Source organism: Ambystoma mexicanum, chromosome 1q (assembly GCF_040938575.1).
Source record: "Ambystoma mexicanum isolate Mex_15411 chromosome 1q, UKY_AmexF1_1, whole genome shotgun sequence".
Classification (NCBI taxonomy): domain Eukaryota; kingdom Metazoa; phylum Chordata; class Amphibia; order Caudata; family Ambystomatidae; genus Ambystoma; species Ambystoma mexicanum.
Genome location: NC_090922.1, coordinates 1,160,416,115 through 1,160,443,090, shown reverse-complemented (window position 1 = coordinate 1,160,443,090; position 26,976 = coordinate 1,160,416,115). Strand labels below are relative to the sequence as shown.

Below are 26,976 nucleotides of genomic sequence, written 5' to 3'. Positions count from 1 at the left end.
ACAAACTAGACGTACATGGTTTGACAGTACCCATGTGTGAGCAAGCCACAACAAGACTAAATAGTTTAGAAAATTCAATCTCCAACACAGCTGGGTTGGAAAAAGTATTGAAATTAATCATTACATTTTAGAGTAATGCTTAAACGTAACCTTGATGTAGAGCAAGGGCTAGTTAATGGAGCACTGGGCACAGTTGTTGGCTTTCAATCATACCCACATGATAGCAGCATTCTGTTTGTAAATATTCGCTTTGATAAAGTTTCAGAAGTGAATAGGATAGGGCGCTCGATTTCTTCTCTTCAAAGACATGCATGTACGTAGAGAACAATTTTCTCTAACTCTTGCATATACAGTTACCATTCATAAATCCCAAGGTCTTACCCTAGAGAAAGCATTGATAGATATAGGAAAGACAGTGTTTAAGGAAGGCATGAGCTACGTAGCATTATCACGCTTACGTACACTTGACGGTCTATTGCTAATAAACTTTGATTCAAGTAAAGTCAAAGCTGATATTCCTTGCATTCTAGAATACAATAGATTGCGTTCACTGTACACCACTCATCTGAAACAATGCCCTGTTCCAGATAAAGTGAAACATGGTAAAAGAAAAGTAAATGAAACAGAAATGCAACAGAATGCAACAGAAAATTCCACAAAAAAAAGAAAAGAAGCTAAAGTTTCATCAATTGCTGCAAACATAGAAGAACCTAGTAGGGAATGTAAACCAGGCACGTCGGCAAAGAAGCAACAGAAAAAACGAAAAATGCACTCAGATACAGAACTTGCTGGCCCATTCAAATTTACAAATGAAAGTGGGGTAAGTTGCTATGCAAATGTTGCAATGAATATTCTATTTCAATTGCCACCAATTGTTAACAATATTTACCTGCACAGCACAGACCAATTGCAAATGTTAGTGCTGCATAGAAATGCAACTAACAATCCTGACAACACATACAGTGTTCATGGAGTAAGGCAACAATTGGACGACTGTGCTGGAATGGTGAGATTCACTATGAACTCACAAGAAGATCCACAAGAATTTCTAATGTACATACTATTAGTATTGGAAAACAAAAGCATACCTGTAAATGAAATCTTCCAAATTTCGTACATGTGGAAAAATACATGCACTATCTGTAACAAAGTGATACAGGAAGAAATCCCAAATGAGCGATTTGTGTGTATTTCCATACCAAATTGTGAGAGCATTCCATTTCAGCAACTTGTACAAAATGCAAACCATAGCAGATTATGTAGTATTTGCAATTCAGACAATCGCTCTACCTTACTGATACAATCACATAGTGCCTACATAATATTTATGCTTCTACGTTAGGATGCAGATGGCACCAAAAACAACTGCAAACTAACTGGATTTACACACGGTCAAGTGTCACTTGGAAAGAAAACCTTTACAACAGTAATCTACCATCCAGGAGCTACAACCAATGCAGGTCACTACAGTGCATACATTAAAAAGAATTCTGGATGGTTTGAATGTAATGATAGCACCATTACTCTAAAGCAGAGGTTGCTAGCTAACCTAACAAATGCGTATTTAATGTTCTTAAAGCCAAAATGTATGAAATAATGTGTACTTCAGAATTGTCAACAAAGTATGTGAAAGACTACAAACAGAATATGCCCACAGGCTTCTAACTACCAAACAGGATGGAAGAGTGACACAAATAAATGATTATGACAGATCGTTGGCAACAAATGCAGAATACGGCTATACGTATCTAACTGTTGTTAAAAATCAGCAGGAAGGCAACAAAGAAAACATTAATAGGAAAGATACAGGAAACAGGATATGTCAAAGACACAAATGAATGAGTATCACAAATCTGTAGCAACAAATGCACAGTTAGAATACGCCTACAGGTATCTAACTACTCAACAGGATGGAAGAATGACACAAATAAATGATTATCACAGATCGTTGGAAACAAATTCACAGGCAGAATACGGCTATACGTATCTAAGTGTTGTTAAAAATCGGCAGGAAGGCAACAAACATAACATAGATCAGAAAAATGAAGAAAACACTGAAAGTACTTAATTGCATAAGAAATGAAGGGTTTTTTAATCTGACAAGGATTTTTTTCCCCAGACCCAAGGATTAGAAAAGCAAACACAGAAACTGAGCGCAATGCACAGTACACTGGTCTGTAAACTAAATATGAGGGTCTAAAAAAAAAAAAGTTAACTGTCTAATATGCAATGTGGTAAATGTGGAAAAACTGCAAACATTAACACACCTTTTTCTTTCATCACAGAAATGGAAAAAGTCATACTTCCGCCAAGTACGAAAACCAATTTAAAAAAAGTTTATGGATTCTGAACAAAGTAAGGAGTAAGTATATTGGCAGGCATTTTCTACACATGGGAATCTACTCGTCTAATCTATGGTAGTAATATGCTGCAGTGCCTGTAGGCTGCCCTTTCATCTGCGGTGAGTAACCTACCACCTACGCCTTACAACCAAGTTTCAAGGAGTACAGTTCCTATCCACAAACATCGCTGCATATGTAAAATATGGTCCTTGTAAATTAGCTGCTTATAAATTTACTTTTCGGACCATCGTCTGTAGCCATGAAGTGAAGAAACTAGGGCATCAAAACAACAACCACAATCCACCACACCCATATTAATTTGTAACTCCACTTCTTAGGACTTCAGTCTTGCATGCATGGGCTTTCGCCATGCACCCAAGACTGCAGGGTCTCCCCACAACCACCTAGGTGATGTGTGGTAGTGGGGGTTATTCTATAGGTGTGTTATCCTTCAGTACCTCTGCCCAGAGGCTTCCCTCCTAGGTTGCTGTCTGTAGATCTTAAATGCGATGGGTGTGCAGTGTCTTCCAAGTCTAGTAATTACCACTTTGTTCTTGGTTGCATGGCCTTTGGCCATGCACCCAAGACTGCACGCACTCCCCACAACTTGCCAATCAAAACACAACACTATGGGTGTGTGCATGGGTGGCACATGTGGCACATGTGGCGATGGTTGTGGCCAGTTTTTCCCCCATTCAGTCTATGGGAAAAAAAGATGTTTTAGGACCCCCCCTATAACTCCGCTCCTCCTGGACGAATTGTCACCAAACTTTACAGAAAGATTCAGAGTGGCCCATATACTTTTTTTTGGTGAGGATTCGTCCAGGGGGAGCGGAGTTATAAGCCACCCAGAAAGTGCTCTTCCTATGGAAACAGCAACTTAACCATAACTACATGGCCACTATCGTATATATTACATGGATGCGGTAGCGTGAGTTGTTTCCTGGCTACTTGAAGGACTACAGCAACCAGAATTCCCTGAGGCCCACACTGGTAGTAACCATCAACACCTGAACAAACACCTGAAATGACTGCCTCCCTGATGATTGCAAGAGGCAAGAAAGCGCGCTAGGAGGAGAACATCAACTGGACTGTGGAAAGGTACACTTAGCTGGGACCCAGAGTGCTCCCCTCACACCCTTTTCTGTTATATATATATATATATATTGCCCTTGGTGGCACTTTCATTAAATTTGCGATTACCTCACTATTTAACAAAACTGCTGCCGAGACTGCAATCCGCCGGTTTTCTACAAAAGCAGGCGGATTGCAGACAGTTCATGACACTTCTGTGTCGTGCACTGTGCGGACACCCAGGCCCGTGTCAGGAAAAGGTGCAGTGAAGCATGCTGTTTAGCATGCTCACTATGCCTCGATGACAATCGGGCCCTGACTGAAAGGAAAAAGACGAGAAAAAACTAGCAGAATGGCAGCAGTATCTCGTAAGCAGAGAATCGAAAGAAAAGTGAACCTATTAATGTATCCTAAAACTGCACAGCCATTGATCTTGGGCACGAATCAGTAAAAGGTGTAATGCACACATTTACAGAAAAATTGTTATCTTAGCAATTCTACGACTGACCCAGCTTTCTTCCTCACTCTGTCTCTTCAGGTCTCCTTCTCCGTGGTCGAGGCACCTTCTCAGGTGTGCCTTTGCTAGGGCCCCGTTTGGTGGGATTGGAGTTATGGTTAAAAGTAGAACAAGAGCAGCTGCAACAGGGGCATTCGCTGAGGTGGGGACCATCCTTGAATTTGGAGATATTCATTGTTATGTAAATTTACCTGCAGAAATGTCAGCATCATTGCGGTGAGGGGGGCATGGATTTGCTATGTGTGGGATCCTGGGGTTCTGACATTGTAAGGAGCAGGATGACCAGGTTGCAGGCTCTACAACTGCACTTGTTATTTTCTGTTTTGTGTAAATTATTTGTTCTTATGAGTTCTGCAACAGATGTGCAGGTTAGGCAGCACGATCATCCATCTAATCAATCTAATCAACAAACTGTCAGCTCTTGTAACAGCCCCCACAGGTTTAGCTGCCTACAACATTGGCGGTGTGACTTTACATCGATTACTACTGCTTCCAATAGAGCATCAAAATAAATTAGACTAATACAAACTTTCTGCAGAAGCTGCAATGGAATTACATAGAGTATTGAAACAAATGAAAATACTACTAATAGATGAAGTGAGCATGGTCTCCAATCTAATGTTGGCTTTGATTCATCTCAGATTGCAAGAAGTACTTGCACACAGCACACAACATTAAACATTGCACTGTGAGAAGAAACTGATCATCTGTTATAGTATGAATACTACCCTTTCCAAGAATGAAGGACATTCATAGAGACAAAGTGGTGTATATTCTCAGTAAAAGAAGCTTTTCAGAAAACAGGTAATTATAAGATAGTACTAACATTCAAAACTGGTTCTTTTTGAAATTGTACAATGTTAATTTCTAACGGCCAGTTCCATTATATTTTGCAGGTATGATAAAAAGGCTACACTTGTCTTACTCAGCTATGCATGTTATCAAAACATAGAATAACCATGAAAATGATTTTCTGATAGAAGGTTATCATTCCAAGATGGCCAGTGTGGCACGCTGATGCTGTACTCTTTTCAAATAGCCCTCTCATAAATGGAAGGGGTCAAATAGCACACATGAAGGTTCCTGGCAAATTTACATAAAATCGTAGAGTATGTTGGGAGCATTTATGTTGTTCATATGTATAACCGATGAGATGCTTTCTTTTGAAAAGCCCCACACCACCAGGATATTGCGGCATGAAATATTTTGCATTTATTGTGGCATTTTGCGGGGCCTCCTAATCAGACAAAAATGTCACAATAAATGCAATCTTGTGCTGCAAAAGTTGCATTTTTTCAGGTGCGCAATATTTCATGCCACAATTTCCTGGAGTGTCTGCGTTACTCTTAGACTACTGCTTATCCTGTCTTTTACCCAGGTCCTTAAACTATAGCTGAGCTTATGTGATGTTTGTCTTTGGACATTAAGTAAACTTAATGTAAGGCAATTTTTTGCAGATCTTTATATTTATTCAGATCGGTTTTATTACTTGTTTCCTTCTGTGTTCCTTCTCCCTTACCAAGTATTTTGTATCAAGATGATTCGTTGTAAAACGCTTATCCTGAATTGTGTGAATTGCTGGCAGCTATAGAGCATGTGAAGATACGTGAACCATTGCCACCAACTTTCCTGTAACAATTACTTCCTGTTTTACCTCCACTCCCAAGCGGGTAATTGTACTCTTTTTGCGTTCCCAAACCCTAAATAAAGTGGAGTGGTAAAACAGGCAGTATTTGCAAATAGCACCTTTTTTCCCCACTACCGCAAGACTCGTAATAAGACCTTGAGTATGCCCTTGACCTATACTTTTAGAATATTGGTGGTGCTTTGACGCTGCAGGGAGCTGGGATCTTTTTGCTCCTGCCAATAGTCTCGAAGAGCCTGATTAGCCTGGAACCTACTGCTACCAGCAGCTACTGTTGACTCCCAGCCCAACTGATGCCATTCTATGTGTGCCTGGGGACATGTATAAAGCGCAGAAGGGCACATCTAGAAGCCATTTAAAGCAATGGGTCCTGTATAATAGAAACACATTATGTGCATCTCATGAGATGGCTCGCAGTACATTATGTACACGCGCTTCTTTCCCCAGAAGTAGCTCATGCTCACTGATTGCTGCATTTCGAGCCGGATCACCAAATCTAGACATCAATTACTGTACAGCTTACACGTGGCCTTGGAGGGCGGTCTTTACGCTTGCGTATTGCGTAGTGGTGGGTTACAGACTGCCAGTGGCATCGCCAGGAATCAAATTTAGGAGGGGCACAAAGGGGGCCAAAGACAAAAGTAGGGGGGCACAGACAAAAGTAGGGGGAGAACATGGTCACTGCTCGTCTTAGGTGGGGGCACAAGGGGGGGCACAGGGTTTCACAGGGGCGGCCCTGGCCACCCCAGACCCCCCCACCCCCTAGCAACGCCACTGCAGACAGCCTTCCAGGAAGTTTACTTTGTTCCAGGGCTACAGAGGCACCTAGAGTGGACCATGGCAGCAATATTGGGGTGTCAATGGAGGGTGGAGATCGCTTGACTATCTCCCACTGGGCCACGCTGAGAAAGAAAAGTTCCCCATAACTTTGGGTACTCCACATATACCTGTAGCAGGGAGACGCTCCCTCGACCTCCACAAATCTGAAGTATCCATGTTTCCCTCCGAGCCGGGCGCCCTTGCGATGTTTGTATTCACAGCAGGAGCTCAGTCGATCCACCTGGAGGCCATTGATATAAAAGGTGAGGCTGAAGGGGAATCCACGGTGCCTCCTTGAGGTGCACTGGAAGGTCTCTGCAAAAAAAAAGACCAGAAGCATGTGGCTCAGGTGCACGTGTTTACTACACTTTACTACATATTGTTATACGTAACCAACGTCAGATACAGGATTCTCTATCGAATTATATTGTATGCGCGTGTGCTCGGTGTCGGGTAAAGTAGTTAAGCTCAGGGTCTTTCCTGTGCCCCCTAATCCAAAATGTGACTCGGAAATCACGTCACTAAAACATCACTTTCTACAGTATTTCTGAAAAGGAATGTCATTTTTCAAAAACCTGCTCTAAACGTTGGCTGTAATAAGGCCAAAGGAAGAGAAACGTGCCTGTTTACACCACTAACCTAATCAGTTACATTTGTAATTACCAATGATTATTTATTTATTGTGCATTACCAATGTGTTTTATAAAGTTGATTGGTGTTTTTAAATATTTACTACTGTTGGGCTAGGTGATCCCTCTGGTGAATAAATTATTTGATTAATTTGATTGTTCATTTATAACACGCTAAATACCGGCGAGTGGTTTTCTAAGAGGGGGTCGGGATTCGAACCTGTGGTGCACCACGTTGTCTTGCTTCCAAGACAAACACGTTGCCTCTGAGCTACCCTTTCTCCCCATAAATCCCTTTTGTAGGGGCTTGATGGGCAGGCTGTGCAGTCCATGAGCTCATGTTTAACATGAGTTGGTGATGAGACAAAGGGCTTCATTACAAGTATACCAGTTGGTAAAAAAAAAAGGGTGGTAACGGAGTTGTCACCAATTTTACCACACTGCCATATTTCGATTTTTGTAGGAAAGTGGAGGGAGAACCTCAAGCACTGAGCCAGAGGTTTTTCCTCCAATAAATGGAGGACTTATCACTGGCATAATTCTAGGAACCCCAAATGGTTTCTATGGGACACATTTATGCAGAATAACTGCAGCTGAGAATCTGGAGGATTAACCGCCCGTTCAGAGGCGATAAACCGGGAGTAACGGCAAATGAATTGGCAGATTAACTACCAGTAAGTCTGCCAAACTCATAATGAAGCCCAAAATGGCTTAAATAGGCACCCAGATACTAATGTCTTAAAGAGAAACGAAATAAAACAAAACAGATCTACCTCTAAAATAAACTATTGTCATAATCAAGACCACCCTAATAATCACCCCTCAAGTCCATACCTCATCACCTGCCCGCTGCTCAGCTGGGGTCCCATTTGTCATTTTTACCAATTGGTCCCTACGTGTTAAATGTGGCACTGCATGAAAACACATTCAAGCACCATAAAAAACAAAATCTTCGTGTGATTTGTGTTTTTATTTTGAAATACTTATAACTTTAACTCAAAGTGTTTTGAAGAGAATGTGTATTGTATTTTCTTTTCTGAAATCTAAATGCTTGTGGTAGATAATGGGCCTCATTATAATGTTGGCGGACACGGTCTGAACAGTGCCGGTAAGGCACCGGCACCTTTCATACCGTGCCGCCGAATTACGAGTTCTGGTCGAAGGTGTCTGACCTGGCGGGCTGTGTGGCACCTACAAGCATAACTCTTAATTGCACCGGCACCGTTATCAACCGCCAAACCCGTAATGAGGCCCAATGTCTTCTTGGGTACTGTAACCTGCCACGGGCATGCATCTGGTGACAGGAAATGAGAAACTTGGTGGTAGTTTGTTGTCTCTTTTTTACATGACTATTGAATAATACAATGTTCTTTCTCCTTCAATGCATATTCATAACGTCCTTTCGCACTTGCGATAACCGGCTTTATGAAGCTTACAGCATGATTTTCGCACATTTACAACATGTATTTTACCGCATTGACTAGTATTATTTCCATCCCATTTTTAACACTACCGCAGTAAGCATGTACGTATCTAGGTGGAATTTTTAGAGTGTGGACTTAACAAGCAAGCACAGAGGTGCTGTACACACGCATACAGGGCATGGGGATGGGGGCCGCCAGTGTGGTTGGCCACGAAGAGCCTCATTTATGTGGGATCAGTGGGTCAACTCGTACCTCCCTCCAGCAAGTTGCCCTTGAAGATGCACAGGTTTTCTCCCCCGCAGTGCTGCTGAAAGACCTTGATCTCGTCTCTGTAGTCCATGTCATCATGGGATAAGCGCACGCTTTGGCCGAGGTAGATCATGGTAATTGCCACATTACTGTGCAAGGACGTTTTATGAAACCTGACGGGATCCTGCATTAGGAAAGACACAATATTCATTAACTATACTGGAAGGAAAAACAAGCCGTTCAGTATGGATTTCTCTATAAACATAGACACCATAATCATATTAATAAAGCATATTTACGTATACATGCAAGAAAAAAGGTTAGCATCACCCGAATGAGATCCAGAAAACTATCAAATGATATAGGAAACAAATAGTATATAGGGACCAGATTATCTAACATGTGCACTGGTGCTCAAAATTCAGAAATCCACAAAGCACTAGTTTTGCTGCTTGATTAATATGCAATTACGCAAACAAGCTTTTTTCAGACTCTATATTACATTATGATTTTTATAATGCAGTGAAATGGTTTGGCCCATCGCTTTTACCAGAGTAAACGAGAAGATAACGTAGACTTGCTCTAAATGTATTATAGCTTGGACCATACTACATAAAGTGCTGAACTAAGGCAAGAAAGATGAGCATACATTGTATTTTCTTGTTTAAGTAGGCTGGTTGCCTACATTGATGGATTATCACCTGATACATAAAACTAAACTACAAGGATTATGAGAGATACAACCCACCAACCAAAACCTCATATTTCTGCATACTTAATTCACACAAAAACCCAAACAACCACCTCTCTCACAGCAATCCGCACGGACTTCCCCACACCGCCACAACAAACAATCGACACATAGATCGCAACAACAGCACGCAAGCACTCGCTTCGATCCTATATGCACACCCAAGCTCAGCGCACAGTGAAAACCGAACTGAAGCTGCCCACAGTACACCACCTCTCACTTTCCTACGCCCTCTTCACCCACTAACCCACCCCCACCCTTTTGATTACACATCTGCCCAAGCGCCTGCAGACCAACTCCGTTGGTGACGGTGCGCTATATAAATACCTTTAACATTTAACAAAAGAAACACCAAAGAGTCCATTGGGTACTTGTTCTTTCTAGTAGAGGATAGTAACAAGATGTAGTAAGATGCCCTGACTCAGGTGATTGATGAATCAATGTCCATTTTAGCACCAGTAAAGGAACATATAGCAGCATGAAGTGGTAACTTTACCTGTAATAATGCTCCAGTCCAGGTACATGACAAATCTACAAAAGGAAAGTCCATGGGACCACATTATGAGTGCAGAAATACGGGGAGAAAAGTGCATCACTGCGCTGCCGCACTACAACTCTGGTGGTAAGTTGGAGGATTTACCTCCATCAAAATGATGACAGTAAATCCTCTGCCTCACTGCAAAACAACAGCAACATTTCTCCAAATCTCCCAAAATCTCCCAAAAATGAGGACTTACACCGCCTGCACCACTTCTAATTCAACGGTAAATCTGCAGGGCCAAGTGGCGGTAACAGTAAATCCGTTTGGTGGTATTTTGGCAGATTTAAGACAGAAATACCTGCAAACTTTTAATGGGGCCCCTTGTATCTCCCCTTTTGACTCTTGACCCTAAACAAGTTCGTATAGAGTTAACACTGCAGTAGAGACATTAAATGAGCCATGTCCATCAAAACTGGAGCTGTGTACACTTCAGGGACCTTTCTAGAAGCTTTCTAGAAGCATTGCAGTTGTTTGTCATCCATATTGTGTTGATATGTATTACCTGGGCCGACATAAGACAAAGAAATACATACAGAACATAACAAACCATGCAACAATGATTATATGTAGTTTCATGAAAAGGTCAACCAATTCTTAGCAGATTTGATGGCGCTCTCCTTCAGTACAGGAACGGGACACAGGGATATTAAAATTTAGCCCATTTGCTTAATGGGTACAGAAATGAAAAAGCAAGATGAAAAAATGGACTCCACCACGAACACAAACATACATCTTTCAATGGCGGCCTTTCAAGATACCATCAGTAAAGCTGTGTGTTTGGGGGCGCTGTTGAGCAGCCTGCAAAATGGCTGCCTAGTGCTGAAGCTCCGTGCCTAGCCGCCGCTCATCTGCTGACATCTGCGGTTTAATACATTATCCTGCAGTCCTATCTTGTTCCCCATGTTGCTGCCAACTGGGGCTACACACAGGCCCAATCCCGGAAGAAATCGGACCCCCGGAGCTGGAGATCTGGCCGTTGCTGCACCTCGTTGGGAGGCTGTCTTTGGGCCTCCAGTGGGCCACCATGAGCGCCACGATCCAACTGGGCGCCTCCCACTGGACCTGCTGGCTGCCGCTTCGGCCCTGGTGCCTCTAAGGCGGATGCCGCGCTCGCGGGCTTGCCCGCCCTGCGTTTGCTGTCCTCCCGACTGTCCTGTCCTGCTGGGGACCCCGGCCGCTCGCGGAGAGCGCGCGGCAGGACTACTGCTTGCCCTGACGGTGGCCGCCCCTGTGCTGTGCGTTGTGGGCGTGCGGGGCCGCTGCTGCGTCAAGCCCCCGGGCCGCCGGCATCCCGCAGGCTTCCGGGGGGTCGGCCTGCTGGGCTGCACTCTCCCTCTCATGTTCCAGAGTTCCACGGGAAGGGCCCCGCCGCGGCCGCCCACTGACGCAGCCGCTCCGCGGTGAAGTAACGCAGTGTAACGCTCACCTGATTCCCACGGAGGCGCTGATCCCGGCTGGGATGCTATTGTTTCTTCAATTGAGAAGCGTAGAGCTCGGACGACTCTCAGGACTGGGCTTCCTCTTATCGAATGTCTGACTTGCAGGGTAAGTTTTCTGCAGGTGGAAGAAAAAGGGTTAATCACCGTTTGATGGGATTCCTTCTCCCACCAATCACCAGTTTCTCCCACAGCCTAGCTTTCTACTTGTCTCGGCGAGCTCTCACCTTAGGCGTATAAATGCTGAGCTCTCCTGCCTGCGTCTGGTGCAGGGATGCGTGGATTCCAGTTACGTCACTGGATGAGTTCAGTGTTGAGGCTCAAGTCTTTTGCGGCCTTAGTTGTGGCACTGGTGCTGGGATGCCGAAGAGCGATGCCGCCGTTACTGCACGAGCGGATGCCTGTAAGTATACTGTAGTCTTTAGGCTTTAAAAGATGAGCACCTCAATAATGTCCCTTTTCCTTTGTTTCAGGCCTCGGGATGCTGTGGGCGTAGTTTTCCGTTGCCGCTGCACGTGCCGATGCACGTAAGTATAATGTTCGTTGGCCGCTTTTAATGGCACCTGTAATAATGTCCTTTTTCTAGTTTTCAGGTGCCGGATGCTGCAGGCTTTATATCCGTTGCCACTGCACGTGCCGATGCACGTAAGTATAATGACCGTTGGCCGCTTTTAATGGCACCTCTAATAATGTCCTTTTTCTAGTTTTCAGGTGCCGGGAGCTGCGGTTGATGCGGCTGCTTCTGCGCGTGCAAAAACTGGTAAGTTAAGATGAATGCGACTGCCTTCACCCGAACCCCTTTTTAATTATGTCCTTTGCCTTTCAGGTGCAGAGAAGCTGCCGAAGGTTAGCTCCGTTGCAATCACGGATGGATCAGGTAAGCAGGCGCGGCTGCGAGCGAGTTGCACTTTTCTAACCTTATGTTTATTCTTTGCAGGTTTTGCCGGTGACTGGATTCCGGGATCTGGTAAGTATTGTTCTGTGTCTTTCTTCATCCACAGGTTGCTGCGCGGAAGCTGAAGATGACTCTGGACCCGGAATGCAGGAGCCGACTCGGTGAGCGTCCTGCTGCTGCTGCAGAATAACGCGAAGCACGTGTTTTCTATCGGGCGTGGTTTAAATAGCAGAGAAGTGCTTCCAGTGTGTTCCACCCAGGTAAGAAAAGAGTTCCTGAATGGAGGGAATAGTTCCTCCCAGCCCTGATGGCTGGGGACTTCAACCAGACTGGATTGTTCTGGGTAAATATGCAGCATGGTCTGCCTCAGGTAAGTCCATCCAAGCATTATTACACTGTTTATCAATATGAGCCCGGCGCCTATGGCGCCGGGACTGAAACCCTTCATGAGCCTGGCGCCAAAGGCACCAGGACACGGTCCAAAGGGCCCCTGTAGGGGTCTGCTGGGTCCGGAGTAGTGGAAGACGGGTCTGCTTCCGAGGGCGCTGGGCCAGTCCTGGCCCCTCGGGAGTAGCGCCCATGACAGCACCCCCCCCCTCAAGGCCCCTCCCAAACTTGTCCTCCCCGGGGGTTTTGGTTTATCAGGAAAGGTTCTGTGAAATTTCTGGACTAGACGAGGAGCATGGACGTGGTCATAGGGTTCCCATGACCTTTCCTGAGGTCCGTAGCCTTTTCAGTCGATTAGGTAGAATAGCTTCGATCTGATGCTTTTAGAGTCCAAAATGTCTTTTACTTCAAATTCGGGCTCCCCATTCACTTGAATGGGCTCTGGAGGATTGGTCAATCTGGTTCCAGGTTGCATGGGTTTCAAAAGAGATACGTGAAATACAGGATGTATTCTCATATGGGTTGGCAATTCCAATTTAACGGCCACTGGATTAATTATGGCCGTAATTGGATATGGTCCCAGGTATTTGGGGTTGAAGGTGCGAGGCCCTTTAAGAGATAAATGTTTGGTGGACAGCCAGACTTCATCCCCAACCGAGTATTGAGGGGCATTGCTTCGGTGTTGATCTGCTCCTTTTTTGTACCTCTCTTTAGCTTGTTGTAGATGTGCAGTCGCTTCCTTAAAAGCTTGGGTAATAACGGTGTGCAATTGATCCATGGCGGGTGTTCCAAGATCTTGAGGTGGATCAAGGTTGGAGGTTCGAGGATGAATCCCATACAAGATGTAGAAGGGACTCTTCCCGGTACCCGAATGAACTGAATTGTTGTAAGCATATTCAGCTATCCAAAGGATGTCCTTCCAGTTACTCTCCGACTGTTGTAGCATGCATCGTAAATATTGCTCGAGAGTCTGGTTTGTTCTCTCGGTTTGCCCATCGGTCTGGGGATGATGGCTGGTCGAAAGTCTTACATCGATTTGAGCTAATCGACAACAGCTACGCCAAAAGTGGGAAATAAACTGGCTCCCCCTATCTGAGATTAGTACTGACGGGAAGCCGTGTAGCCGGACGATGTTTTCAAGAAATACTTTGGCTAGGACTGATGCTGAAGGTAAGCCTTTTAGCGGAATGAAGTGGGCCATTTTAGAAAACAGGTCCACAATAACAAGAATGGTGTTGTACCCGGAACAGGAGAGTAAGTCTGTGATGAAGTCCATGGAAAGGGTATGCCAGGGGCACGGTGGGATGTCTAATGGTTGCAGAAGACCAGCCGGCCTCTTCTTCTGACCCTTGTTTTGAGCGCACACACCACAGGACATCACAAATTCCTTTATGTCTTTTCTCCACGAAGACCACCAGAAGTGTCTCTTCACCTTTTCTGTGGTTTTGGCAATGCCAGGGTGACCTTCAATTAATGAATCATGATAGCAGGAGATTACCTGTCTTTGTAAATCGGCGTGTGGTAGGAACAATAGTCCTTGGAAATAAGGCAAGTCATTGCTTACGGTGAAATCTTTTCCTTTTTGTTACCAGTTCAGTAAGTCTGGTGAGGTTACAAGTTGTTTAGTTTTTTCTTCAATATCCTCAATGGATTGTGAAGAAATCAGACCCACAATCCTTTGTTCAGGAATTATTGGTACAGGTTCTGGATTGGCAACGTTATCTCCCATTCCAATTCGGGAAAGAGCATCCGCTTTGCCGTTCTTGTTGCCGGGGCGATAAGTGATCACAAAGTCAAATTCAGCAAAGAATAGAGCCCAGCGAAGCTGTCTGGAGGATTGAGCCTTGGCGGTTTTCAGATACTGCAGATTTCGATGATCGGTGATCACTGTGACGGTGTGTCTGGCCCCGAGGAGATAATGGCACCATGCCTTAAAGGCTGATTTAATCGCTAGAAGCTCTTTGTCTGTGATGGTGTAGTTGATCTCAGGCGCCGAGAACTTCCGAGACCAGAATGCCACAGGATGCAGTTGGTTAGTCTCTGGATCTCTTTGTGATAGGACTGCTCCCATTGCTAAGTTGGAGGCGTCGGTTTCAACGATGTAAGGGAGGTCCGGGCGTGGGTGTTTCAGTATTGGCGCCGAGGTGAATTTAGCCTTTAGCTCTTGGAAGGCTTGTTCTGCTTCTGCGGACCATTCAAAGCGTTTATTTTTTCTTAAGAGGGCGGTGATGGAATGTACCACTCGTGAAAACTCTGGAATAAATCTACGGTAAAAATTGGCAAAGCCTAGCATGCTTTGAACGCCTTTCACAGAAGTAGGAGACGGCCATTTGAGGATAGCGTCTACTTTTCTCGAGTCCATGTGGACTCCTTTGGGTGTCAGAATAAATCCCAAAAATTCAACCTCAGTGACATGAAAAACACATTTTTCGAGCTTGGCAAAAAGTTTATGTTGGCAAAGTTTTTCAAGGACCGCCCTAACATAATTTCGATGGTCAGCTTCTGAAGATGAGTACACAAGAATGTCATCTATGTAGACGACAACGCAGACATCAATGAGCTCTCTGAGGACATCATTCATAAAATATTGGAAGGCGGCCGGTGCATTGCATAGTCCAAAGGGCATCACTTGGTATTCAAATAGCCCATACTTAGTGCGAAAGGCCGTCTTCCATTCATCTCCTTCCTTGACCCGTACCAAGTGATAAGCTCCCCGGAGATCAAGCTTAGTATAAATACAGGCGTTTTTTACCTGGTCAAGGAGTTCCGGGATCAGAGGTAAGGGGTACCGGTTTTTTACTGTTATCTGGTTCAGAGCACGATAATCTATACAGGTTCTGAGGTCACCTTCTTTTTTTGGTACGAAGAACAGAGCCGAGGATGCAGGGGACTTCGACGGACGGATAAAGCCATGGGCCAGGTACTGGTCTAAATACTGTCGCAGATGAAGGTTCTCAGGCTCGGTAAGGGCGTAAATCCTACTGCAAGGGGGAGTTGCACCGGGTAGCAAATCTATCTGACAATCGTATGATCTGTGGGGTGGCAAGGTGTTAGCCTGTTCCTTTTGAAAAACATCTTCGAACTCTTGATACTCTAGAGGTAATTGTGGACCGTCAGCCGTTACTGACGCTAGGCTAATGTTGGGTCGTGGATAACAAGTTGGTGTGCACTCTGGGAACTTTATCGTCTTTGCTTGCCAATCAATCTGAGGATTGTGTTTCTCCAACCAAGGAATCCCTAGAATTACTTGGAATTGAGGAGCCTTGATCACGTCGAACACAATTATCTCCTGATGCCCGTCTTGGCCTAGTATCTGTCATGATGCCTACCTCCAAGGAGCCAGGTCCGACCCAGCAACCCCAGAGGCAGGCATCATTCCCCCCAGGGAAGTTCCAGCGGGCCCAAGCTGGGGCCCTTTGGACGCAGTCCTGGCGCCTTAGGCGGCAGGCTCATGTTGGACCCTAGTCCTGGCACCTTAGGCACCAGGCTCAGAAAGCTGGACATGTGTTCAAGTGTTTTTATGTGCACTTACCTGATGCAGACCATGCTGCTACATCCAGGCCCTCTTGAGGCCTGAATGGGACTACTTTACCTGTGGGACTACTTTCCACCCGGGTGTGGTCGGGGAAGGATACATACCTGATCGGTGGAAGGATACATACCTGGAACTTCTTCCAAAGCTATTTAAACCCCAACCGAACAGCCACACGTGCTTCGCGTTGTTCTGCACCTAGCAGCTGGATGCTCACCGTGTCAGCTCCTGCTTCTGGACTTCAGCCACGCTTGTCAGCATCCTGGGACACCTGCAAAGGGTGATAAGAAAAGAATTGGAGAGGAAGAAGGCCTTACCTGCTAAACCTGCATCACGGAGACATCTCACCGACGATCCTGAAAAGGAAGACATCATTTTTAAAAGCATTTCGCTCCGATCGCTGCAGCGCTGCATTTCACTCACCTTTCTTGGGCGCCTCCATCTTCAGCAGCGATCATCCGGATTCGCAGCCACTTCCCAGAGCCTAGAGAGAAAAAGACAAGAACACAAGGTGAGAGAAGGAAGGGAATAGGAAAAGCTCAGTTTCCTTCTAAGACTTACCTGTTGGGTCATTCCCATTTCATTTCGGGTCTTGCTGCTTCCAGGCATTTTCCGGACCCCGGCCCCTATGGGGAAAAAAGACAAAGACATTAGATGAGCGAATGCAAAAACATTACCTGAGCGCTCATCTAGGACTTACCAGATCTTTACTGGAACTGCACTTTTCACTTCGGGTCGGCGCCATAGCTCCGGCATTCCGAACCCCGGCCCCTATGGGGAAAAGACATCAATATTAGCGCTTTGTTGCAAGAAGTCTCCAAAGGAATCTTCTTTCATCACCTGAAAAAGACAATGAACATTATTATTTAAAGCTTGAACTTTTGAACTTGCAACCGAACTTTTACAGCGCCTTACCAGTATAATCAAGCTTACCTGAACTCCCATCCAACCTCAATCCAGTGAAGTAACTGGGTTCAACGCGCCCCTGTGTCAGAAGCAGGATGGAGAGCTCGTCCTTTCAGACCCTAAGGTGAGACTTCACAGGGGATCGTGGAAGGGTATCGAGGAGGGTTGGAAGGAAGTGGGAGGCTCAAGCATTATTCCGCCAGATTGTAATACTCCCTTTTCACGTACAGGAGGATATTCCTGCGAGACAGATTAGCCAGAGTAGAGGGGCCCGTCCTATCCATCTTCAGAGCCCTGCGCTTCACCATTGAAGAGGCATCAGCACTCGAAACCAGGCCAGCGCCCCCGTGGGAATCAGGTGAGCGTGACAGAACGCGAAGCCTACCCACAATTTCCCACCCGGGCGCTATGGAGACTTCCGAGACCAGCTGGCCCAGCTTTTGGGGGAATTACGGGCAGAGGTGCACTCAGCCCGCCAGGAGACTAACGCTCTCAAAAGAGAACTGATCCTATCCAAGGAAAGAACAGATGACCTGGCCAAAAGGTTATTGCAGGCCCAGGCAGGGCACATTGCTTTACCGAATCCCGGTGGTAATTCCACATCAATGGGTTTGAATAACCCGGTACAAATCAATCTACCTGGACACATGCCTTTGGCCCCGCCTGAACGTTTTGCGGGGGATCCCAAGAAATATGCCGTCTTTATGAACCAATGTCGTTTACACTTTCTATGCAGACCCGGGGCCTTCCCTAACGACCAGACCAAGGTAGCCTTTATACTATCTTACCTCAGTGGCAGTGCTGCCGATTGGTCTATTCCTTTGGTAAATCAGGATGATCCCATTCTCCAGGATTTTCAGAGCTTCCAGGCCAGCATGGAAAGATTGTTTGCTCAACACTCTCAAGGACAGGCCCTTGATAACGAACTGCTATCCTTACGACAAGGTAATCAGGATCTCCTGTCCTACATTGCCACCTTTAATAGACTGGTTGTGGAAACTGGATGGCCAGAAAATAAAAGGACCACATTGTTTCATCGAGGCCTGCGCGGAGAGCTTAAAGATGTTCTAGCTCAGATAGAAAATCCACCCCAGGTCTGCGCAGACTACATAGACTTTGTGGTTCAACTTGATCACAGACTTCAAAATAGAAAAGCAGATCGGTTCAAGTACGAAACTCGAGTACCGATCAAAACCCATGCTAACTCCAAGAGCGCCGATGTATCCGAACCTATGCAAATCGGCAGTGTTCAAAGGACCATTAACGCAGAAGGAACGAGAGAGAAGGTGGCAAATGCAACTTTGTCTGTATTGCGGGGCTTCCGGTCACTTTCTTCGAAATTGTCCGGTTAAACCACCTAAGAAGGTGGTTGGAGCCACTGATAACGATTTATTGACACCTGATTCGGGAAACGACCTAGCCCGACAAGCGTAGGGGTCCGCTTGCCGAGCTTGAAAACAAACTCTTTGACCTCGCATTTTGTCATGCCAATGGTGCTCGTGGACCCAAAACAGCCTCAGCAGTTGCATGCTATAAAAGCATACATCGACAGTGGAGCTATTGGAAATTACGTAGACCGTGAATTGGCTTCCAGGATTAAGCTCCCTCTCCGCCCGAAAGTATCCCAAGATGTCATTACTACAGTAGATGGAACCGAAATAGCCTCAGGGCCTTTAACGCATTCCACTGTTGAATTGACACTGGTGGGTCAGGATGGAAATCGGGAAGCAATCGTGTTTGATGTGATCAAGGCCCCACAATTTCAAGTAATTCTTGGAATTCCTTGGTTAGAAACACATAATCCAAGAATAGACTGGCGAGCAAAGAAGATAAGTTTTCCTGATTGTGAACCAACTTGTTATCCAAGAAATCCAGCTATGGGTTTAGCCTCAGCAACTTCCACCTCTGTACAGCTACCGTCAGAATACCAATAATTCCAAGACGTTTTTCAGAAAGAACAGGCTAACACGTTACCTCCCCATCGATCTTATGATTGCCAAATCGATCTGGTACCCAATGCTCAACTACCTTGTAGTAGGATTTATGCTCTTACGGAACCCGAGAACCTGCATTTGCGTCAGTATTTAGATCAGTACCTAGCCAATGGTTTTATTCGCCCATCCAAGTCTCCTGTCTCTTCAGCTTTGTTCTTCGTGCCGAAAAAAGAGGGCGACCTTAGAACATGTATAGACTATCGCGCCCTAAACCAAATAACGATTAAGAATCGTTATCCTCTGCCCCTGATCCCTGAGCTTATCGACCAGGTGAAAGACGCTAGTGTGTACACCAAGTTAGATCTCCGAGGAGCTTATCACCTGGTGCGTATAAAAGAAGGCGACGAATGGAAGACTGCATTCCGCACCAAATGTGGGCTCTTCGAATATCAGGTGATGCCCTTCGGTTTGTGCAATGCACCTGCCGCCTTTCAGTACTTTATGAATGATGTTTTTCGGGAACTTCTTGATGTCTGTGTCATTGTTTATATTGACGACATCCTGGTGTACTCTTCTTCAGAAGCCGATCACAGAAAACATGTTAGGGCAGTTCTTGAGAAATTGCGCCAGCACAAACTATTTGCCAAGCTCGAAAAATGCGTTTTTCATACCACAGAAGTTGAGTTTCTCGGATTCTTCCTGACACCTCAAGGAGTCCGAATGGACTCGCGAAAGGTGGACGCCATCCTCAAATGGCCATCTCCTAGCTCGGTGAAGGGAGTTCAGAGCATGCTTGGCTTTGCCAATTTCTATCGAAGATTCATCCCGGAATGTTCCCGAACAGTCCAACCCATCACAGCTCTCCTAAAGAAAAATAAACGCTTCGAATGGACTCTTGAGGCCGAACAAGCCTTTCAGGACCTGAAAACCAAATTCACCTCTGCACCTGTATTGAGGCACACACACCCAGATCTCCCTTACATTGTGGAAACCGACGCATCCAGTTCGGCCATGGGAGCTGTCCTGTCGCAAAGAGACCCAGAAACTAACCAACTACACCCTGTGGCCTTTTGGTCCAGGAAATTCTCTCCTCCTGAAATCAATTACGCAATTACCGACAAAGAGTTACTGGCTATTAAATCTGCTTTCAAGGCTTGGCGTCACTACCTTCTCGGGGCAAGACACACCATCACTGTAATTACGGACCACAGAAATTTGCAGTATTTAAAGACGGCCAGAGCTCAATCTTCACGACAACTCCGATGGGCTCTATTCTTTGCGGAATTTGATTTTGTAATTACCTATCGCCCTGGCTACAAGAATGGTAAAGCAGACGCCTTATCCAGGATTGGCATGGAAGAACCCAATTCGAGTTTAGAACCTGTGCCAATCATACCTGAACAAAGAATCTTAGGCTTAACTTCATTGCAAACTATTGAGGATATCCAAACGCAAGTAAAACAACTTCTAGACTCTTCAGCCTTACTGGAATGGAGTCAAAAGGGTCCTCATTACACCGTTAAGGATGATTTACCCTACTTCCAGGAGCGGTTGTTTCTGCCAAGTAAAGAATTGCAGGAACTTGTTATTGCCCATCATCATGAATCATTAATGGAAGGACACCCTGGTATCGCTAAAACGGAGGAAAAAATCAAACGCCACTTCTGGTGGCCTTCTTGGAGAAAAGACATAAAGTCTTTTGTGTTGTCTTGCGGAATTTGCGCCCAAAACAAGGGTCAAAAGAAAAGGCCAGCCGGCCTACTTCAACCCTTGGATATTCCACCGGCACCATGGCACACCTTGTCAATGGACTTTATAACTGACCTGCCTCCTTGTGGTGGTTACAACACTATCCTTGTAATTGTGGATCTATTCTCCAAAACGGCCCACTTTATCCCTTTAAAAGGGTTGCCTTCAGCTTCCACCTTGGCCAAGGAATTTCTGGAGAATATAGTTTGCATACATGGTTTCCCTTCCATATTAGTCTCGGATCGTGGAAGTCAATTTATCTCCCATTTTTAGAAGAAGTGTTGTCAACTAGCACAAATAGATGTGCGGTTATCCACCAGCCACCACCCCCAGACCGACGGACAAACCGAGAGAACCAATCAGACTCTTGAGCAATATCTTCGGTGCATGTTACACCAATCCGAGTTGAATTGGAAAGACATCCTTTGGATCGCAGAATATGCATACAACAATTCAGTGCATTCTGGAACCGGACAAACTCCTTTTTATACTTTGTATGGTCACCATCCTAGGACCTCTGACCTAGATCCACCTCTGACCCTGGAAATGCCTGTAGTAAATCATCTGCATTCCACAATAACCCGAGCCTTCAAAGAAGCTGCAACTCATTTACAGCAAGCCAAGAAAAAGTATAAAGAAAACGCTGATTTGCACCGAAGTAAAACTCCTCCTTACCAAGTAGGAGACCAGGTATGGATAGCAACTAAACATTTACCCCTCAAGGGCCCGCGAACCTTCAATCCCAGATTCATAGGACCTTATCCCATCAAAGCTATAATCAACCCAGTGGCCTTTAAACTGGATTTACCGTCCAACATGCGTATTCATCCAGTTTTTCATGCGTCACTTTTGAAGCCAGTACAACCAGGAACCCGACTGTCCAAGCCTCCAGACCCAGTTCAAATTGAAGGGGAATTTTAATTCGAAGTTAAAGACATTTTAGACTCCAAGGTGTTAAAGTCGAAACTCTTCTATCTTGTTGACTGGAAGGGATATGGACCTCAGGAGAGATCGTGGGAGCCTAGTAACCATGTTCACGCACCTCGATTAATACAAAGGTTCCACCGGAGATTTCCGAACAAGCCAAAACCCCCGGAGGGAACAACCTTGGGAGGGGCCTTGAAGGGGGGTACTGTCATGATGCCTACCTCCAAGGAGCCAGGTCCGACGCAGCAACCCCAGAGGCAGGCATCATTCCCCCCAGGGAAGTTCCAGCGGGCCCAAGCTGGGGCCCTTTGGACGCAGTCCTGGCGCCTTAGGCGCCAGGCTCATGTTGGACCCCAGTCCTGGCGGTATGGGTCACTGTTCCGGAGGCGATTTCCGTCCCATCCACCGTGGTAATGACGTCTTTAACCACCTCTGGACAAAGAGGTAAGTTCATCCTGGAAGCCAATTCGCGGTCCACATAATTTCCAACTGCTCCGCTATCAATGTATGCCTTAATTGCATGCAAACGATCCGGTTGCTCTGGGTTTACGAGGACCATTGGCATTATGAAGTGCGAGGTCAAAGAACTGGTTTTTACGCTCGGCAAGCGGACCTCTACACTTGTCGGGCGAGGTCGTTTCCCGGCTCAGGCTTTTCAGAACTCTTATCAGAAGCTCCCACTGTCTTCTTAGGTGGTTTCACCGGGCAATCTCGAAGAAAATGTCCTGAATTTCCACAATAGAGACATAGTTGCATTTGTCGTCTCCTGTCGCGTTCTTTCTTGGTTAGGGGACCCTTTACAACCCCAATTTGCATAGGTTCGATGGCTTCAACTCCTTTGGTGTGACTTTGAGGCTTAGGGAACACTCGTGTTTCAAACCTGGATCGATCCGCCTTTCTGTTTTGTAGTCTGTGATCCAATTGGACCATCAAATCAATGTACTCTGAACAATCCTGAGGAGGATTCACTACCTGGGCAAGGACGTCTTTGAGTTCACCACGCAAACCCCTGTGAAAAAGCGTGATTCTTTTGTCCTCAGGCCATCTGGTTTCCACGATTAGCCTATTGAATGATGCAATGTAGGCCAAAAGATCTTGATTGCCCTGTCGTAGGGAAAGGAGTTCGTTGTCCAGGGCCTGCCCCTGGGAATGCCTTGCAAAAAGTCTTTCCATATTTGCCTGGAAGGTCGGGAAATCACGAAGGATCGGGTCATCCTGTGTAACCAGAGGGATCCCCGCTCATCCCCGCTGCTGCTGCCCCCTCCCCCCCTTCTAGAGCTGGACAGCATTTCACACAGCCTCCGAGCCTTGCCCTGATGTTCTAAGGCACTGCCACATCTTAACAGACTGTTCAAAAACTGCACTGTGACTGTATGCTCACGGGGGGAGCCCTCTACCATCTGTCGATCACACAGTGTCTCCGCCTGGGCCTCTCTCTGCCACTCTAACACACATTGACCAGAGGAGGCGAACTGCCTATGCATAACATCAGTCCTTGTTGAGGTGTGTCCCACGGGAGCTTCTCCAGATAACCTGGAGCTCCCCCCAGGAGGCTAACAACGTGACCCGCGCTCAACTGACCCACACAGCTGGGTTCCCTATGCTCAGGACCCCTCCATTACTTGATTAACTGGCTGGACCTGCCTACCCTGCGCAGCCCATACTACACGGAGTGCTGCAATCTCAATGTAACTGGTCACCCCCATCACGCCTAGTGCAGCCTACTAAATCTGAAACGCTTGCTGGAAATCTTTAACTTCACCGAAGTCCGTTCCCCTCATACCGCCACCCTTCCCCCCCGGTATAACCGCATCGCAACCAAGCTCCTGCTTTCTGCAATGTCAAGCCGCTCCAAGGGAACTACAAAAGGGGGCAGCATGGACAAGTTCGCTAAGGCGGTCCCCCGGGCTGAAGCAGGCCATACGTCATCTCTACAAGAGGAACCCGACAATGACCCCAATCCAGGGGTTGTGGCGCCAGACTGTACTACGATGATGGAATCGATGGCCAAAAACTTTGCCTCCTTCCACGAAAAGCTTGATGACATAAACGCAAATGTTGCCTCACTCAAAACTCATGTTGACCAGGCTGGATCTAGAATCACAGAGGCCAAAAATAGAATCTCCACCAATGAAGACGAGATACACACACTCCAAGACAATGTGGCCACCCTGTCGCGTGACATGAAGAGTGTAAAGGCAAAATGCGACGACTTGGAGTCTCGCTCCCACAGAAACAACCTGCGCATTATTGGGGTCCCCGAGAATGCCCTGAAGGGGCGAATGGAGGACGCGGCAGAGAAGCTGCTCAAAGACCTGCTGGATGGTCCGGACCTCCTCCCCCTTTCCCCAGTGGAGCGAGCTAACCGGGCCCTTTCACCACGACCTAGGCCAGGCGACAGCTCTAGACCCATCATCGCAAAAATACTTAATTACCATGACAGGGACGTCATCCTTCGCCTGTCGCGTGAGAAGGGAGACCTACGATTAGAGGCCCACATCATCAGAATCTTCCCGGACTTCTCAGTGGCGGTGCAGCAGGAGAGACGCCAATTCCTTGGCATCAAGAAATTGCTCAGGGAACGTAACGTCTCGTATGCCATCCTATTCCCTGCACGGCTCATAATCACCTATAATGGCAAACTGTACTTTTTCACTGTCCCAGATGAAGCTGTGAAATTCATTGAGATGCAAATACCGCTCCAAGGTTCGAGAGACGACCGCGCCAATGATAACTGACCACGTACAGCGTGGCTCAAGGAGAGACTCACTATATCTGCTGATCCTCAATTTGCAATGCGTTAATGGCAACATTGCTCTGTACACTGGGATGTTCTGGCTCCCTGCGGCATGCACCTGGGTCGTGGGCTGGTCCCCGAATGGCAAACACTTGACACTTCTCTCTCCCGATCCTGGGAGCTGGTCACCTATCCCAGCCCCTCCTGGGATCTTAGCTGGCCTGGGGGGTGCTCCCTGACTCCAGGGACCGACCACACAATCCGCTTACTGCAGTACCATGCCCCGCTCAGCACATGTTGTCTTACAGTATGCTCAGAATGCCGGTCGCGTGGGGACAACTTACCCCGCCAACTTTAAAACCTGGCCCGCGCCCTCTAGTTGCCATGCCTGCATGTGAATCAGATATCTTACCAAGCATTGTCTGCACCTACAATTAATCACCTCTGTATACATCATGATACATAGCTCTACTATACACATCTTCCTTGGCAACCTGGAGATACACTTCACAGTGCTAATGCTGTATTGATATGTTTGTCTTCCCACAATTACTGTTTTCTGTTGTCTAAATGCAATGTTTCAATTTCTCTGCGGCAGGCCCCATTTCCCACTTAAGGATGCAGCGGCATGCACTACATAACTGCTATAACTGCCTGTTTTGTTACGGAACCGTTACGATTCATATGCAGATCCCGGTGTCCCACTTAGACAGGTAGAGGGGCCTGTACTATATGACCGCCAACACTGCTCGTTTTGCAACTGAGCCACTTGGCTCCAAGTGTGCTAGTGCATGGCAACGGCGCACCCCATTGCGATTGTACTGTTCTTGAATACACCTTTGTTATGGGTTTACCCCAGTTGGGCTTTTTGGCAGATTGGACCAAGTTGGGGACGGCTCAGCTGCGTACAGTTAAGGGTGGGTGATGTTTGCATTACTAATTCATGGTTGGTGATGAGGGTGGTGGCCGGGAACGGGGTGGTATTCCAAAAAGGCACACAAGGTTTCACGGCGCGCGTACTGAAGGGCCACAAGCGCACTTTCAATTTCAACTCCGGGAGCTCACACTGTCACTGGACCTGGGATGTTCACTAAAAATGGGTACTGTGGGATTGGATATCTATCACTGAAATGTCTACCGTCATAATGTCCTGGAACATCCGGGGACTAAGCAACCACACCAAGGCCCGCAGGATTGTGGCCTATGCTAATAGACATAGCTGTAAGATACTACTTCTACAGGAGACACACTCCAATCGTCACATGCCAAGGGCTATAGCCCCGTCATGGGGCCCGCCAGATTCTTCACCTCCTATTCCACCCAATCTAGGCACGTCCGCATGATGATCCATAAATCAATTAAATGTATACTACATAAAAGCTACATTGACCCAGAAGGACGCTATGTTATACTGCACTGCACACTGGTTAATAAAGAATATCTGCTAGTCAACACATACTGCCCCAACGTAGATTCTCCTGAATTCTTCGACGCGGTTACAACCATACTGCTGGGCTTCGTGGAAGTTCAGGTTATATGGGGGGGGAGATCTGAACCTTATTCTGGACACTGTCCTGGACAGAACTGGTACTGTTACCAGAGCCCTGTCCAGTGCTGCACGCAGGTTACATGGCCACATACAGTCCCTCAACATTTGTGATGCCTGGAGGACGCTCCACCCCGAGCTGCGGGAATACATTTATTACTCGTCTGTGCACAATAGCTCGTCCAGGATAGATCTGTTCTTGGTGGAGGGATCCAGGATCTTGCACCGCACACTGTCGGACCACACCCCAATTACACTATCTGTGGGACTTGGAATTCCCATCCCGACATTCTGCACCTGGCGTTTTAAATCCTAAGCCCTCAAAGATATTGTGTTTAAGGCTGAAATACTGGCTCACATCGAGTCTTTTTTTGAGCTCAACTCTCTTCAGGACACATCAGCTGCGGTTAGGTGGGATGCCTTTTAAAGTGTATATTAGGGGAATGTCTATCTCTCGGGAGGCTGGGGTACTGAAAGCAATAAGAGCCACCCTGGGATGCTCTGAAACCAAACTGAAACAATTGGAGCGGCAATGCCCCACGGGTGCTGACCCTGCCACACTCGCCCAAATCACTGATGAACTTCAGATATACAACACACTCGCTACCAGCGAAGTTCAATACTTTAGCCGCCCACAGGCTGCCAGGAAATATGGGCAGGGGGACAGACCGGGGAAACCGCTAGCGACACTTGTGAGAGGGGAATCTGGCCGGACACAAATTACCTCCATCAAAGATCAACATGGCAATGTACAGTGGGCGGACCAACAAATTTCAGATATATTCACCGAGTTCTACAGGTCCCTCTACTCCCAGCCTGCCGAACACACCGAACAACACATGCGTGAGCTCCTGGACCAGATCCCCACTACAGAAATCTCCCCTCATACTCGGGACCAGCTGGGCTCCCCAGTCACATTGGACGAGATAGTGACGG

At 46.5% G+C, this 26,976-nt stretch overlaps 1 protein-coding gene across 2 annotated transcripts in view; it reads right to left on the bottom strand.

Annotated features, from left to right (window-relative positions):
• ERICH3 (glutamate rich 3) overlaps window positions 1-26,976 on the bottom strand; it is a 728,475-nt gene that overhangs the window by 414,671 nt on the left and 286,828 nt on the right. For both annotated transcript variants that reach the window (XM_069641907.1, XM_069641908.1), the window contains exons 8-9: window positions 8,703-8,883; window positions 6,526-6,712 (exon numbers count right to left, since the gene is read on the bottom strand). In XM_069641907.1, coding sequence (XP_069498008.1) covers window positions 6,526-6,712; window positions 8,703-8,883 — 368 coding nt within the window. The remainder of the gene's footprint in view (window positions 1-6,525; window positions 6,713-8,702; window positions 8,884-26,976) is intronic.